The sequence below is a fragment of the Eulemur rufifrons genome, chromosome 6 (assembly GCF_041146395.1).
Source record: "Eulemur rufifrons isolate Redbay chromosome 6, OSU_ERuf_1, whole genome shotgun sequence".
NCBI lineage: Eukaryota > Metazoa > Chordata > Mammalia > Primates > Lemuridae > Eulemur > Eulemur rufifrons.
The window spans coordinates 25,988,014-26,003,325 of record NC_090988.1 but is presented as its reverse complement, the minus strand read 5'-3'; the positions used below and the strand labels follow the sequence as shown (position 1 = coordinate 26,003,325).

General features: G+C 43.1%; 1 protein-coding gene across 1 annotated transcript in view; it reads right to left on the bottom strand.

The window, feature by feature from the left end:
• SLC35F2 (solute carrier family 35 member F2) overlaps positions 1-14,975 on the bottom strand; it is a 50,722-nt gene extending 35,747 nt beyond the window's left edge. Inside the window, exon 1 of the mRNA XM_069470924.1 lies at positions 14,418-14,975. Within this exon, the coding sequence (XP_069327025.1) occupies positions 14,418-14,527 (110 nt within the window). The 5' untranslated portion in view covers positions 14,528-14,975. The remainder of the gene's footprint in view (positions 1-14,417) is intronic.
• Between the last annotated feature and the right edge of the window lie 337 nt (positions 14,976-15,312).

The window sequence follows — 15,312 nt, the reverse complement described above, 5'->3', positions numbered from 1 at the left end:
TCTAGAGACTTGAACGTGTGAGAATTTTCCTTGCCTGCTGAGTAGCAACAGTCCCAATCTGGAAGGCAACTTCAACAGCCCACGATGACTTATCATCTCCTTAACTATATCCAGTTCAATTCAACAAATTTCTTTTTAGATCCTAACACTGTGCCAGGCAATGGGAATACAGAGAAATAGAGCCCCTGCCTTTATGGAATTCATAATACAGCAGTGAAGAAGAGGAAAGAAACAGTTACCAGTGTGGTATGACCAAGGAGATGTACAGGGTAGGAGACCTAACCTAATCTGGGGTCTCATGGAAGGCCTTCCTCATGAAGTGATATTTCATCTGAGACTTGAATAATGAAGACAACTTGTTCAGGTCAAGTGTAGGGTTATGGGAACTGTCATCCCAGCAGAGGTAACAGCATTGTAAATTCTCCAGGCATGACAGGAGCCTGCAGATGCAGCTCACCCAAAGGAATCAGCTGTTATCTAATCACTTTCAAACCTGGGGTACAATTTGAACAGTCAGTAGCAATTCTTGGTCGATTATTTCAAACACTGACTATGTGTAAAATATTGCGAGTTAAGGAGCTAAGTAAAAGTTTCCTTGATATTTTATGAACTATTGCTTATATTTTTACAAACATCCAGATGGTCTTATTTCTTTATGCTCTGAAGCTTTTTTGGGGGTGGCGGGGGAGACAGAGTTTTGCTCTGTCTCCCAGGCTAGAGTGCAGTGGTGTCATGATAGCTCCCTATAACCTCAAACTCCTGGGCTCAAGTGATCCTCCTGCCTCAGCCTCCCAAGTAGCTGGGACTATGGGTGTGTGCCACCACAGCCAGCTAATTTTTCTATTTTTTGTAGAGACAGGGTTTTGCTCTTGCTCAGGCTGATCTCGAACTCTGAGCTCAAGCCATCCTCCCACCTCAGCCTCCTAGGTGCTAGGATTACAGGTGTAGGGCACCAAACCTGGCGCTAAAGCTATTTTTTCTTATTGGAACCATTTCTAGGTTCTATGGACTAAATGTGGGAAGAAGAATAATGGTTCTCCCAAAATGTCCACGCTTTCCCCTTCACCCCCGAACCTGTAAATAGGTTACCTTACAGGGCAAAAGGAACTCTGCAGGTGTGACTAAGGTTAAGTACCTTGAGATAGGGAGATCATCATCCTGGATTATCCAGCCCCAATCACATGAGTCCTTAAAAGGGAGAGTCTTTCTCAGGTATAGTCAGAGGGAGATGTGACCACACAGGGTCAGACAGATGCAACAGTTGATGCTGGCTTTGAAGATGGAAGAGGACCATGAGCCAAGGACTAGAGATGCCTCTAGAAGCTAGAAAAGGCAAGGAACTGATTCCCCCTTAGAGCCTCTAGAAAAGAATGCAATGCCACCGACACTTTTGATTTTGCCCCACTAAGACCTCGGTTGGCCTTCCCATCTACAGAACTGTAAGATAATAAGTTTGTGTTGATTTAAGCCAATAAATTTGTGGTAATTTGTTATGACAACAGCAATCGTAAACTAATACCTACATCAATAATGCATGTGCTACTTTGAAACAATACTTGAATCATAATGTTATAACTACTTACATTCATCTCAATGAATTTCTTTAGTAACAAGGTAACTACATGAAATAAAGAGTTTATTAAGTAAGTACAGGCAAAGCTAATCAGGAGCCACCCTGGATTAAAACACTTTCATCATTTGCCAGGGAGAAAATAAAATCATGCCATCAAGCCAGAAACCATTTAACTAGTTACATGCAAATCAACACAAACTTACATTGTAAATCCAGTGATTTCTTCTCATATATTAAGTCCTGCATGACCCTTAGACAGGAATACAGGGACACATATTAGTCCTCTCAGCCCCTATACAATTAAAGGAGAGGGAGAAATGCCAGCCACTATTCCGAGGTCTTACATAGATTATTTTAATTTACTGGATTTTCACACAACACTATAAAGGGGGTATCATTTTGCCAACGTTTAAGTCTTTTAACCAAGTTCATACAGCAAATAAACAGTAGCACTAGATTAAAATCCTAACACAATTTTAAAGCCTGTGTTCTTTCCATTCTGCCATGCTAAGAAAATCAAACAATTGTGGGAATAATGATAGTAAGAAAGGTGCCCACACCAGAATGATCACTTCTAAATTTTCCATTTTCTACATTCTGCATGTAGTTGTGTTTTTTGTTTGTTTGTTTTTGTTTTTGTTTGGTTTGGTTTGGTTTGGGGGTTTTTTTGAAACAGGATCTCATTCTATTGCTCAGGCTGGAGTGCAGTGATGTGATTATAGCTCACTACAGCCTTGAACTCCTGGGCTGAATCGATCCTCCTGCCTCAGCCTCCCAACATGCAGGGACTACAGGCACGTACCACCACACCCAGCTAATTTTTTTTATTTTTTGTAGAGATAAGGTCTTTCTATGTTACCTAGGCTTGCTTGTAGTATTTTATATTTCGCATTTGCTTTACTAACTTCTAAATGCAGAAACTGTGCCATGGATATTTTTGCCCCCCTTCCTTATATACACATAGCCACACAATATCTGGTAATAGTAACAGTAACAATAATAAGTATGACATCTAGTACATATTGAGTGTACACTATATACAAGCACTATTCTAACAATTTCATAGTTTTAACTTATTTAATCCTCCCAACAATCATGAGATAAGTACCATTATTACTGCTATTTATAGATAAGGAAACTGAGGTACAGAGATGTTAAGCAACTTGCCCAGTATCACACAGCTAGCAAATGGTAGAACCTGGAGAACAACCCAGGGTGGCTCTAGAGGCTGAGCTCATAACCGTTGTCACATTGCAAGCGGCCTACTTGTATCTATTAGCGAATCAAAAAACCTTTGTTCTTCTCTCGACAAAAGTGAGGTAGCTTAATAACAATATGTGTGGGTTTCAAATTAAGTGCTTATATATGATGTTTCTTTTAAATCTCACAAAAACTCTTGTAAGATAGGGATTATTAGTACAATTATAATATACACTTGAGAAACTGAGTTTCAGCTGTTCAGAGAAGTAACTTGCCCAAGGTCAGAGAATTAGTAGGTCAATATTTTTCCCACTCCATACACTGCCTCCCTGATGACAACAATAAAATATATAACATACAATATTGAGGACTATGATACCATACAGGGAGATCAAGTGATGCAAATTATCCTGCATCTCCAGCAATGGGCCTTGATCAGCACAACCCATTTGATCATATGTTCTGCAATTATTTTAGTAAGGGGTGTCACAATGAAAATAAGGAAGAGGGCATAAAAATCTATTTATGATCTCTTTCTCTTTGGCCTTCTGTTTTTGATTGGCTGAAATGAGAAATTGTGAAACACACTTTCAAATCAGCTATTCTCCTTGGATACGGGTCAGAGGTACTTGAGTCTAGAGCCTAGATTGGCGGGAGGGAGCAAGATGGGGGAGGGCAGCACTAAACTGTGGGTGGTAAGTGGAGGATGTGGCCCCTGCCCCCTGAACCTCCCTCCCCACAGACTCTGCTGTGAGAAAAATTCCAAGAGGAGCACCAAGGTGGACACACTCCAAAGGCCACACAGGAGCTCCTGGGGGACTGTGAAGGTGGGCGCAGCAATGGGGGAAGGGTAGGATTAGGCAGTTTGGGACTCACTGGGCAATAAATGCACTGCTGTTTCAAGAGTCTGGATTACAAGAGTTTATGCCCCTGAGACAGACACACAACCCTCCCTCTGCCCAACCCAGTCTGGCACAGGAACTGAGCACAGACTAACCCTGTTCTCAACAGGCAGCCAAGAAGTCACATCCCGTAAAATTTTACTGCCTGCCCATTGAAGCTGAACAGAAAGTTTTGAAGGACTATTTTCTTTAACTATTGTAAAATCTAAATTTACTTCCTCGTGGATTATCAAAACAAAATTAGTTTTCAGAACTTGAGGTTTTTGTTTGGTTTCTGTTTTGTGTGGTTTAAACTGTCAAATGTAAACCTCAGATGAAGATAACCAACTGGCCTGCAGTTGGATGAATGAAGCCAACAGTGAAGGCAAAGCACAAATAAAGAGGCACAGAGAATCCTGGTGTGGTTTGGGTTCCTGGCTCCAGCTGCTTCTCTGGCCTCTCCGTGGTTTGGCAACATAACCTTCCTTGATTCTGTAAAGGAATAAATCCTCTTGTTTTTAATAGCTCCAGCCAGCGGTGAGCTGGATTTCTCTAACAACTGACCTCACACAATCATCAAACACCAACCAGGCACCAGAAAAACACAGAAGTCCAAGCCTGATCTAGAAAGCTTCCAGGACCCAGCCCAGGGAGGGAAACAGAGGCGTTAGGGGAGATTTCCTGTGAGTCACACTATCCTTTCCAGTCTTTCAACACCCCACAGGCCTCAAACCAGAAACAGTCTGTCGCACTCCTCCCCTTTATCAGCTTCAACGGCTCCTAATTCAATCCAGCAGATTCTCAATACTCTCAAACTTTTCAACCGAACTTCCTACTTTCAGATAAAGAGACATAAATGAGCATTAGTGGGGAAGCTGATGAAAGCCAAAATGTTCTCAACTTTCAGGTGGTATCTTTAAAAATCCACGTCCATTGCAATGTATATACAGCAATCTGTTTAATCTAAAAATAATGTGGGAAAGATGAGCATTTCATGAAATGGTGGTACTTCACAGATGTAGAAACACATAAGGCCAATAAACATACACAGAGACCCGACTTCATCAGTGATCCAGCATATGCAAATTAAGATACTCTTTTACATTCATTTAACTGTCAAAAATTTAAAAATCTAACAATAGCAGTGTTAGAAAGGATGTTGTTTCACAGGCCTTCTCATACACAGGTAGTGGAGTGTAAACTTGTAGAACAACTTTGGAAAACAGTTTGACATTATTTTATGAAATTTAAGAGTCACATATCCTACAAACCAGCAATTCCTCTCCTAGATGTATGTATATGTGCATGTGTGGATATGAAAGAAATTCTTAACACATGACTAATAGGAAGCCTGTAGAAGAATGTTCCTAAAAGTTGTGTTCACAATAGCAAAAAAAACCCAAATGTCCATCAACAGCATGAATGAATAAAGCATGGTATAGTCACAGGAAAAAGTATTATATAGAGTCAAAGTGAGTGTTCTACAGCATCATGCAATATGGATTAATCTTAGCAATGTGATATGGGGGAAATAAATCTCAACGGATTACATATAGAGATACAAAACTATATTAAAATGAGAGCAAAGGAATAGTGAAAGAAAGGAAGATTCCAGATGATGATTATCTTTGGGGAGGAAGGGGGATTGAAAAGGAGGTGACTGCTAGCTACATGTAAATTCTAGTTTTAGGGCTGGCGGTGGGTTTAGGGAACTTATTCCACTAAAAAAATCAAGTGAGTCCAGGCACAGTAGCTCACACCTGTAATCCTAGCACTTTGGGAGGTGGAGAGGCAGGAGAATGGCTTGAGGCCAGGAGTTTGAGACCAGCCTGAGTAATACAGCAAGACCTCATGTCTACAAAAAACAGAAAAATTAGTCAGGCGTGGTGGTGTGTGTCTGTAGTCCTCAGCTACTCATGGGGCTGAGGCAGGAGGATCACTTAAGCCCAAGAGTGTGAGTTTACAGTGAGCTACAATGACACCACTGCACTTTAGCCTTGGCAACAGAGTGAGACCATCTCAATAAATAAATATATAAATATATAAATAAATAAACAATTGAGCCATTCATGGGCCCATAATGAGAGAGTATGGTAAGCCAGGAATTATGACTAATCCACTTCCATGCAACTGGAGTCTAAAAAAATAAATGATGCTCCAGGAAGATGCATTCTATTTATCCTGTAACTTTATACTCTCTGGCACTGCTGGAGATAAAAATAATCCAGAGCAAGCCCTGGGGTAGACTGCCCAAGGCCTATATTTTCTGTTTGCTGCCCTCCCACAAGAAGCAGGATAGCACAGTGGTTAAGAGCACAGGCTCTGGAGCCAGACTGCCAGGGAGGAAGCCTCGTTGCATTCCTTACTGTGTGACTAATCCTGTTACGGAAAATGATTTAACCTCTCTGTGCATCAACTTCCACATGTGTCAAATGGGGCTGGCCATGACAGTATTATAATACTGCAGAAATTTATTGTAAGGTTTACATGAGTTAATTCACTCTGAGGCCCCAGAATAGTGTGGTCACACTAGGTGCACAAGGTAAGCCTTACTCAATAAAGGCTGGCTTTTATTACTTTTATCTCTCACATGATGCCGCTACGAAAAGCTTAGGAAATGCTCTTCTCCCCAAGTATTTCCCAAACTCTTCTGGGTGGGAATGTCCCTATAATTCTCTGGGGAGAGCTACTGCACCCAGTACAATACCAGCTTCCGGTTCTCAGTGAGGACTTTTTGGACTAAAAAAATCGAATCCATTTGTTCCTTAAATATTCTGGTTTTTCAGAAATGACTAGAAAGAAGTTCTGGACGTAACTGTGGTTTTTTATAAATTTTTTCTCTGTATCATTGACATAAATAACCAAGTTTTTGTGCTATATCACTTGTCTGATGACTTTAATTAACATAGACTCCTTTGGGAGTCCTTTGGGAACCACCCACATTAACATTCCAAAATCTGTGGACTAAAAGCTTTTTAATTTATTAAAATGAAAACCGTTCAAATCTTTATTCAGGGCCTATTTATACTTTCACTATAAACAATTGTAAGAAACTGAGTTATCTTGTTTCTACAGTGTTAACAGGTTAGAAACCATAATTTGTTTCCAAGCATATGTGTTATCAGAGATATGCTTGGTAACACAGAAAAAAAATCACATATGACAACCTTGGAGAAAAACGTCAAAAAACAAATAAGAAAAGTAATTCACTTCAATGCCCTGAACATACTGCTGCCACTCAGAAGAATAATTTAAGTTCCTAATGATGATCCTGCATCATGAAGAAAATGTGTTATCATGTTGAATGCAATTTGTCTATTAAAATGAGAGTAGTCTCATGTTTGTTTTAAATATGTCATGAATTTTAAATAATGTTTTATTTTTTCTTAGCAAAATCTCCAGGATTAGTTGCAAATAGAAGCACTAAGTAATTAAATGGGTTGGCCTACCCTAGAGAGTTGTTCAGTACAAACCAATTAAACATTGAAGAACTGCTGCCAAAAAATAGGAATAAATGAATTAGCAGAAATGAGTGATCTATTACATAAATAGTGTCATTCAATTGGATTTTTTTTCTTTTTTTGAGACAGGATCTCTTTGTCTCTCTGTTGCCCAGGGTAGGGTGCAGTGGTATCATCATAGCTCATTGCAACCTCAAACACCTGGGCTCAAGCAATCCTCCTGCCTCAGCCTCCCAAGTAGCTGGGACTACAGTCACAAGCCACCACGCATGGCTAATTTTTCTATTTTTTGTAGAGACAGAGTCTGGCTATGTTGCCCAGGCTGGTCTTGAACTCCTGGCCTCAAGCAATGCTCCTGCCTAGGCCTCTCAAAGAGCTAGGATTATAGGCATGAGCTACAGCACCCAACCTCAACTGGATTTAAAAGTAAATTTTAATGCTTAAATGAATGAGTTTTAAGTCATCCGAAAAACTAACCTATGTGAAATGACTAGTTCTCTCTGGTGATCTTCAGTAAATAATAACATAAGAAAGTTCTTATAGCTTTTTAATAAACTTACCAAAACTTTATACACAAGCAGTTTCCTAGAGAGGCAATTTGCTTCTTCCACAAATGTGGCTAGCTTCAAAGCATCTCTGAAAGCTGCTCTTCAGGAATAGCCCAATTTTATTTCAGTCTCAACTCTTACATCTTATTTACCAAATCTGGATGCAAATAGGTTTTTACTGTCCCTAAAAACCAAGTCTACCTCCAAAATGGGAAGAAATGCTACCAGTTCTGTGCCAGGCACAATGTACTGCAGGGACTTCTGAGAGGAACTACCATCTTTGCCCCTAGGGCACTCTCCAGGCAAGTGATCATTATATTTAAGTTTACAATATGGTAAATGCCATGATGAGTTAGGTAGGAACAGGTACCTGAAAGGTGCAGAGGGACACCCAACCCAAAATGTGTGTGAGAAGGGACAGAAAGAAGTCAGGGACAAAGACTTCCTAACTTGTGGTGTCTACAAAGAGTTATCAAGCAGCCATGACAAGAAGTTAGATAGCAAAAGCATCCCAGGAGGAAACTATAGGTGCAAAGGTGCAGGCATGATGTGCATGGGAACCACAGGCCTGTCAGTGTCACTCGACCAAGCACCAAGGGAGAGATGGCCATTCCTGGAGGTGAGCCTGGAGAGGGAAGTGGGCCAGTGATGGAGAGCCTTGTAGTTCAAGGAGAGAAGCCTAAACATGATGAGGTGAGATTTCCGAAATAGTAAAGCAGGTCTGAGTTTTAGAATCAAACGCAACTATCTCAGCTCTGCCTTTTACCAGCCAAGCGTCCTGGGCAAGTTACTTACCTGCTCTGTCAAATGGGACTAAAAAATCTGTTTTTAGAGGATTGTCATTAGGATTGATGAAATGTAAGTAGGATGCCTGATACACAGTGAATTCTCATTTGATAACAGCTATTGATATGCTTTCTATTTATGTGGCATCACTGTGGCTCCTGTGCAACAAGATGATTGAGGTGGGGTGAGGCGATGGATGGAAGCTATAAATATTATAAGAGTCCAGAGGAGAGATGATATAGGCTTGAAATGAAGGAGTGACAATAGGGGCTGAAGGGAGAGGTGGATTCTAGGAATATTCTGGGAAGTGCTGTCAAGATGGGAAATAAGGCCAGGCACGGTGGTTCATGCCTGTAATCCCAGCACTTGGGAGGGCAAGGTGGGAGGATATCTTGAGGCCAGGAGTTTGAGACCAGCCTGGGCAACATAATGAGATTCCACTTCTAAATTTAAAATGTTTTAAATTTAACAGAACATGGTGGTGCATACCTGTAGTCCCAGCTACTCGGGAGGCTGAGGTGGAAGGATGGCTTAAGCCCAGGAGTTCGAGGCTGCAGTAAGCTGTGAACATTCCACTGCACTCTAGCCTGGGTAATAGAATAAGATCCTATCTCTTAAAAAAAAAAAAATTAAAGATGGGAAACAAGCACTGGCAGCCATCTTCTCTTCCTTCAAATCAGCCTGAAGAAAAAAGCAAAGAAAATTAAGAACAACCCAAAGGTTGTCTAGAACTGGTCTGGGCCAGGAAGAGGACTACAGCCTGGGACAGGAAGTGGCCAGAGGCCCATTAAAGGACATGGGGGCGAGAGAAGCTTTTAAATTCCACTCTTACCTCTCCCTACCTACATTCCATGGGGACAATTACTGCCTGTCCCTTTAACAACTCCCTGCAGCATTGAGAAATTAATGAAACAGGTTCAGACTGTCTAGCCAGCAATCACTGCTCCAACCACCCCCTCCAAGCTCCCTGGGCTAATAGGCTACAACCCAGAGAGATTGCCTCCTCCTTCTTCCAGAGCAGTTAATAGGAATAGCCTAATGAATAGCCTAACAGAAGGGCACTGAACAGTAGCAATCAACAGTGGTTCTATCATTCCCAAGGTTTCTCCATCCTGGGGTTCATCCCTTCCCTTCTACCCAAAGTCACCTGGAGGCCTGTCCGTAAGCTCTTCTTCAGTACATAAGGGGAAACGTATGAGAATGCTCATCGTAGTGTTGTCTGTGGAGGCTGAGAGTTGGAAATTATATGGCTGCCCATCACTGGTGGACCATGGAGCCACAGAATACTCTGCAGCAGTTAGAAACAATAGGCTAGATCAGTGGTTCTCAACAGGGGTGATTTTCTTCCCCATCTGGAAATGTCTGGAGGGATTTTTAATTGTCATAACTGGGAGCAGGAGTCGGGGTGGGGTGCTATACTGTATTTATTGGGTAGAGGCCAGGGATGCTGCTACATCCTACAATGTACAGAAGAGCCCCAACAAAGAATTATTCAATCCAAAAATGTCAATAAGGCTGAGATTGAGAAACACTGACTAGATGAACAAAACAACCTGACTGGGTCATAAACATATAGGGCTAAGTGGAAGTTTTTACCTAAAAATGGAGATGTGATCTTTTCTACAATTCCTATTTGGAATTAGGAATTCATTCAGTCAGTAACTGATACTTCTTGTGAATTTATTGCAAGGTCGGTGCTGTAACATCAGCGTATACAAGGGTGACCAAAGCTAGACACGGTTCCTGACTCCTGGAGTCTAGTAGAAGAGCTAGATATTAAATAACCTCACAGTAAAAAGTTGGAAGGGGGAATTTATGGAGATTTGTAGGATCTAGAGTTCCCCAATTCCCCAGAGAACTGCACAAGCCACAAAAAATCCTTCATTTTACATCTTTGCTTAAATAACACTACAGAACAATATCCTTCAGCAGGGCTACACACCAGCTTAGGACTTATGCTGTGCACACAATGAGACCTCAATAGATGTTTGTCAAATGAATAGACAGATAAAGGCTGTACAGTTAGCACAACTAAACGACTCCTTAAAAAATGTCTGGGCTTTACCCTTTGAAAGAAGGAAACAAAAATAAAAGGAGAAACCAAAGGGCCAACCCAGGCCCTTTGCTAGACAATAACAAGGCATGCATGTGTAGACTGACCAACTATTATTTATTATTGTTCATCCCTCCTCCAGCCCATGCCTTAAGTAAAACACTCTCTGGCACTTCCAAGCCTAAACTACGCTTCCTCACCTAGTCCACCTGGAAAATTCTTATGCATGCTTCAGGATCCCAATTACCTCTCCCTTAAGCTCCCTCGCCCTACCTCACCCTAGTAGACTTGGTCTCTGCCCTCCTTTATGTCATCACTGAACTTTGTACTCATTTTTATAGCACTTATGATAACTTCTTACCATAATTTGATTATAGGCTTTCTCAAGAGCAGGAACTAAATTCTATTGATTGTTATAGCCGAAAAGACTAGTCTGGAGCCTAGAATATTATAGATGTCCAAGGTTTGGTAGATGAAAGAATGAATGAATGAACCATATCCAGCACTATCGTACAGAAGGAATATGATAAAATCTGTGCCCTCAAAAAGCTGACCATCTGCTTGATGGGAAAAAGATAAATATATGAAATAATAATTAAAGGCTTTGCTAGAGATATAAAGTTGACGTTTGTTGCACAGAATAAGCATTTTAAAATATATGAATAAATTAAAGCCTATGTGTCAGATGTAAACTGCCTGATGGTATACAATTAAATAGTAAGTATCTTCAGGCACTCCTGGAAATCCGTGGCCTTCTGTTACAGTATTCTTCATTTAAGTTGATAGCAATAAATGACAAAAGCCAAAATTACAAGCAGAGTCCACTTGGGAACACATGGTGCTCATTACCATGAATGCCTGGCACATAGTAAGTGTTCAATAAACTTTTATTGAACAAATGATCTGATATTTTTAATCACAGAGAAAAGTTGTCTGTAGCCTAAGGAAGGCAAGTATATCAGGAGTTGAGGTCACCTAGAATATATTTTCCTCATAATGAAAACAGAACCAGCTCTAGGCCCCAATCTTTTCCCCTATATTTAGTACCAAGTTGCCAAAAAGACCGTTCTTGCCCCTTTTTGGTACAAGGAGCAGAAAGGAGCTGTGTGGTTACAAATCTCCCCCTGTATCCTATCCATATGGTGATATCATATTCATCTGCCAAACTCTCTCCACCCCCCTGTGGCCATGGTTGGGGATTCACAAAGCTAAACTCAAACTTGGGAGATGAGTTGGAATAACAGTGTTTATAAAATACTGAGTATAAGGAGTACTGGATATCTGGTAAACTGCACTTTTCTGATTGCTGGGTTGGATGAGGAGAAACTGCAATCCAGAATCCAAGTGCCTGGATGGTTGCCAAAGCCAGGACTGGAAACCTTCATGAAAAAAAGCGTCCAGCCAACCAAACAGGAAGCTCCACTGAAGGAAGACCTTTGAAATAAAGACCAATAAAGGAAAGAGTTCAAAGAGTGACAGAATGGAAAGGAGGCCTCAAGAACCTTTGTCATCCTCACTCATTCTTACATGCACTGAAAAATGAAAAAGACACGAATCCTGCTGTTAAAGAACTCTGTCCATGGGGAATGTAAAAGGCCCACAAATAGCAATCACACAAAGAAGAAAAGAAAAATCCCTCAGAGAGGTACAAAAAAAGTTTGTTCAGAGACAGTAGAAATCTCATACTTAGGAGCCTACTAGACAGTCCTGATTGTAAAACATAGCAGGATTTGGAAAATATTAAGACATTAGGAGAAAAAAAATCATTGCTAATTCTTACTACATCTTGCTGAACTGACATTGGTAGTATCATCTGCCCCAGCCTCAGGGCTGCTGGCATCTTGTTAGGGACAGAAAAACAAGAGGTGATGGAATGACAGGAGGCAGAAAAACAAGAAGAAGGAAACATTTAAACAATAAGAAGAAAATAGTTACAGAAAAAATAACCAGGGAAAAACAGTTATTTCAGTCTTAAAGAATGGGTTAATCAGACCATAGAACAGTGACCACCAATCAGAAGACCACCATAAATGGTGACTTTCCCCAACACATTTATAGGAGAAAGGAATGTCTGGAATATAACCTTTAAGTTATGTCCATACCTGGAAAAATCCAGACCCCAAAACCCGTGACATATAGTCATAAGTAATTATAACTGACCTTTACATCAACATATACTACTAGCATATAAAAGGAAAAACATAGAAGAAGACAGTATCTTCTCCACTCGGGAACACAGACCCATTTCCCCTTAGGAAATGTACTTTTGCACCCTTAAACTTTCCTTACAATAAATTCTTTATGCATACTTGCTGAGCGTCTGTCATCTCCCTCCCCTGTGTGGGCCACGGCTTGCGATTCCTCCAAGCCAGAAGCTCAAGAACTCGGTAAACACTTTAAAGTCCAGCCATGGACAGGACCGTGACAATCTCCCTAAGCAATCACTACATGTTCCCATCACCCAGGAATGGAGCTGATGGTGACCAACTAACCCATGCAGAACACTGAAATGAGCCAGGCTCTGTCTGCCCACTCCTGTGTAGTCACCCAGTTAATCCTCACAACAGCCCTACAAGGTAGGTACTGTCATATTCTCCATTTTGCAAATAAGAAAACTGGAGCACAGAGAAGTGGCTTGCCCAAGGTCACCCAGCCAAGATCTGAGTCCAGAATCTATGCCATTACACTACTGCCTCCCAGCTGAGATCTCGTGGCAAATTTATCAGGACATACACAAGTGGTTGATACAAGGTGATTTCTGGCCAACTTTCCTTTGAACACATGCATCTCTATTTAAAACTATACTTATTTACATGACAAAAATGCATACACCTTTATCGATCTAGTTTTGAAAATGGTATAGCTTTTCAGGACACAGCTTTCACAATCTTTAAAGGGAAATTCACTTTTATAACATGAAAAAAAAAATCAAGTGCCTGTTACATGAGGTGCCAGTGGCGAAAGCAGTTTAGGGCTTGCAAGCACCACCCCTTACAGATCATCTCGTGGTCTTGGGCATATTGCTTAGCCTTCTGTTTCAACATCTGCAAAGTGGGTATAACAGTAGCGCCATCTCCTAAAGTGGCGAGGATTAGATATTAACCATATAAACTGATAAGCATGATACCTCACATAGAATGAATGCGCAATAAATGGCTTTCACTATTTAGGTCCTGGGTTATTTCTAATTCCAGAACGTAAGTCCTCCAGTAACACAGAAATGCTGTCCCCAGAGTTGCTGCCAATCCCTTAAGAATATGCCTCCCCATTTTCCACAGAGCACACACAGTGACACGAGAAACAGGCTTCTCTGGACCCCAGCCCTGGAGGTGGCCATGGCACCTCACTCTGGCCCAGGAAGGAGGCAGGCTCTGGTCTCCCGCCGGGCAGCAGCACAAAACTTAACCCGGATTTCTCACTTGGGTGAACTCATGTTAGTGGAGGATCGCCCGGCCCGGTGTGACTGGCTGCGCAGCATTAGGAACGCGGACGCCGGCGCCAGGAAGTGGAGTGCATTCACCTGCCAAGCCCAGGGGTGGGCACCCCTCCCTCACAGCATCTCCGGGGACTTCGCCCCCTCCCCGCCAGGAGGCTACTGGGGGCCGACCTAACAGTGCCAACAGCGTAAATTTCTCCCAAATCCTCTGCAATACATTGCCACGATTTCTCAGAGGGAGCCGAGGGGGAGGAGCACGAAGTGCTTCCAGAGGCCAAGTGAAGCGCAACATCCCTAGTGCACGTGTTGAGTCCCCTGAACCAAAGTCCGCGCAGCCGCCACCTTTGCCTCCCTGCTCCGGCCGCGGGTGCATGCGCTCCGCAGACACGTGCGAGCCGGGTCCCCAGCAGGTCTCGCCCGCGCGGTCCCCGCCGGCTCCCGCCCCCCTAGCCGAGCCGCCGCGCGCCGCTTCCACTCACCAGGTGAAGAGTTTGCCTTTTATCCTGCGCAGCAGGCTTCGGGACTCGCCCTCCGCTCCCTGCGAGGCAGGCTGCGGAGCGTCGGGTCCCGCCGGCGACGCTGCCTCCATGGGAGCCCCTGCGCGGCTCCGGCGCCCGGAACCCCCCGAAGTACCGGGGCCCGGAAGACGGGAGGCGGCGCCTTGCAGCCGGCAGGGGCTCGGCTGGGCTCGGCCCTGCGCCGGCGGACGCTCCCCGGCTCGCCCGCTAGCGTCCCTCTCGCTTCGCAGCCGCGCTCCTTCTGCCACCAATCATTAACCGTCAAGCCCTACGGGCCAGACAATACATTTGCAGATTGCAACCTGGCACCTCCGGGGGCGAAAGAGGAGAAAGGGCAATTTTTTGCTTCTCCTTGGCAGTCGAGCCTCAGTGTTGGGTAGCACCCAATGGGCATTTCAGGTTTTTATGGTTCCTTGTTTCAAATCAGCAAATGAGGTGATACGAGGTTATCGTGGCTGATTCCCAGGGTGTCCCGACCTAAGAAGCAGCGAGTTAGCAACCGCCTGAACTTTGCTAACTGGAAGAACCGGCTGACCCCTCCCCTTATCTTCGGCTCTCCCTCCCTCTGACTGACTGATTCAAGCAAGCCCCATCTAAAAGAACCGAAGACGCTTCAGTTGTGTTTCTTTTCCTCGCAAAACATGGATAAGATCCTAAAAAGATCGTGCAAACGTGTCTTTGTGGCGTGCAGCGAGGCACGTCTCCTTCCTCGCGGCGTGTTCGGTTTGCTTTCAGTACTGAGTCGTCTCGGCGGGGCCTGGGAGCGAGACGGTGCCAACCAGGATGCCCGGGCCGGGGCCACGCCTTCCGGTGTTTCCGCGGACCAAAGGGGGACGAAGAACTGGGGTCGAAAAGT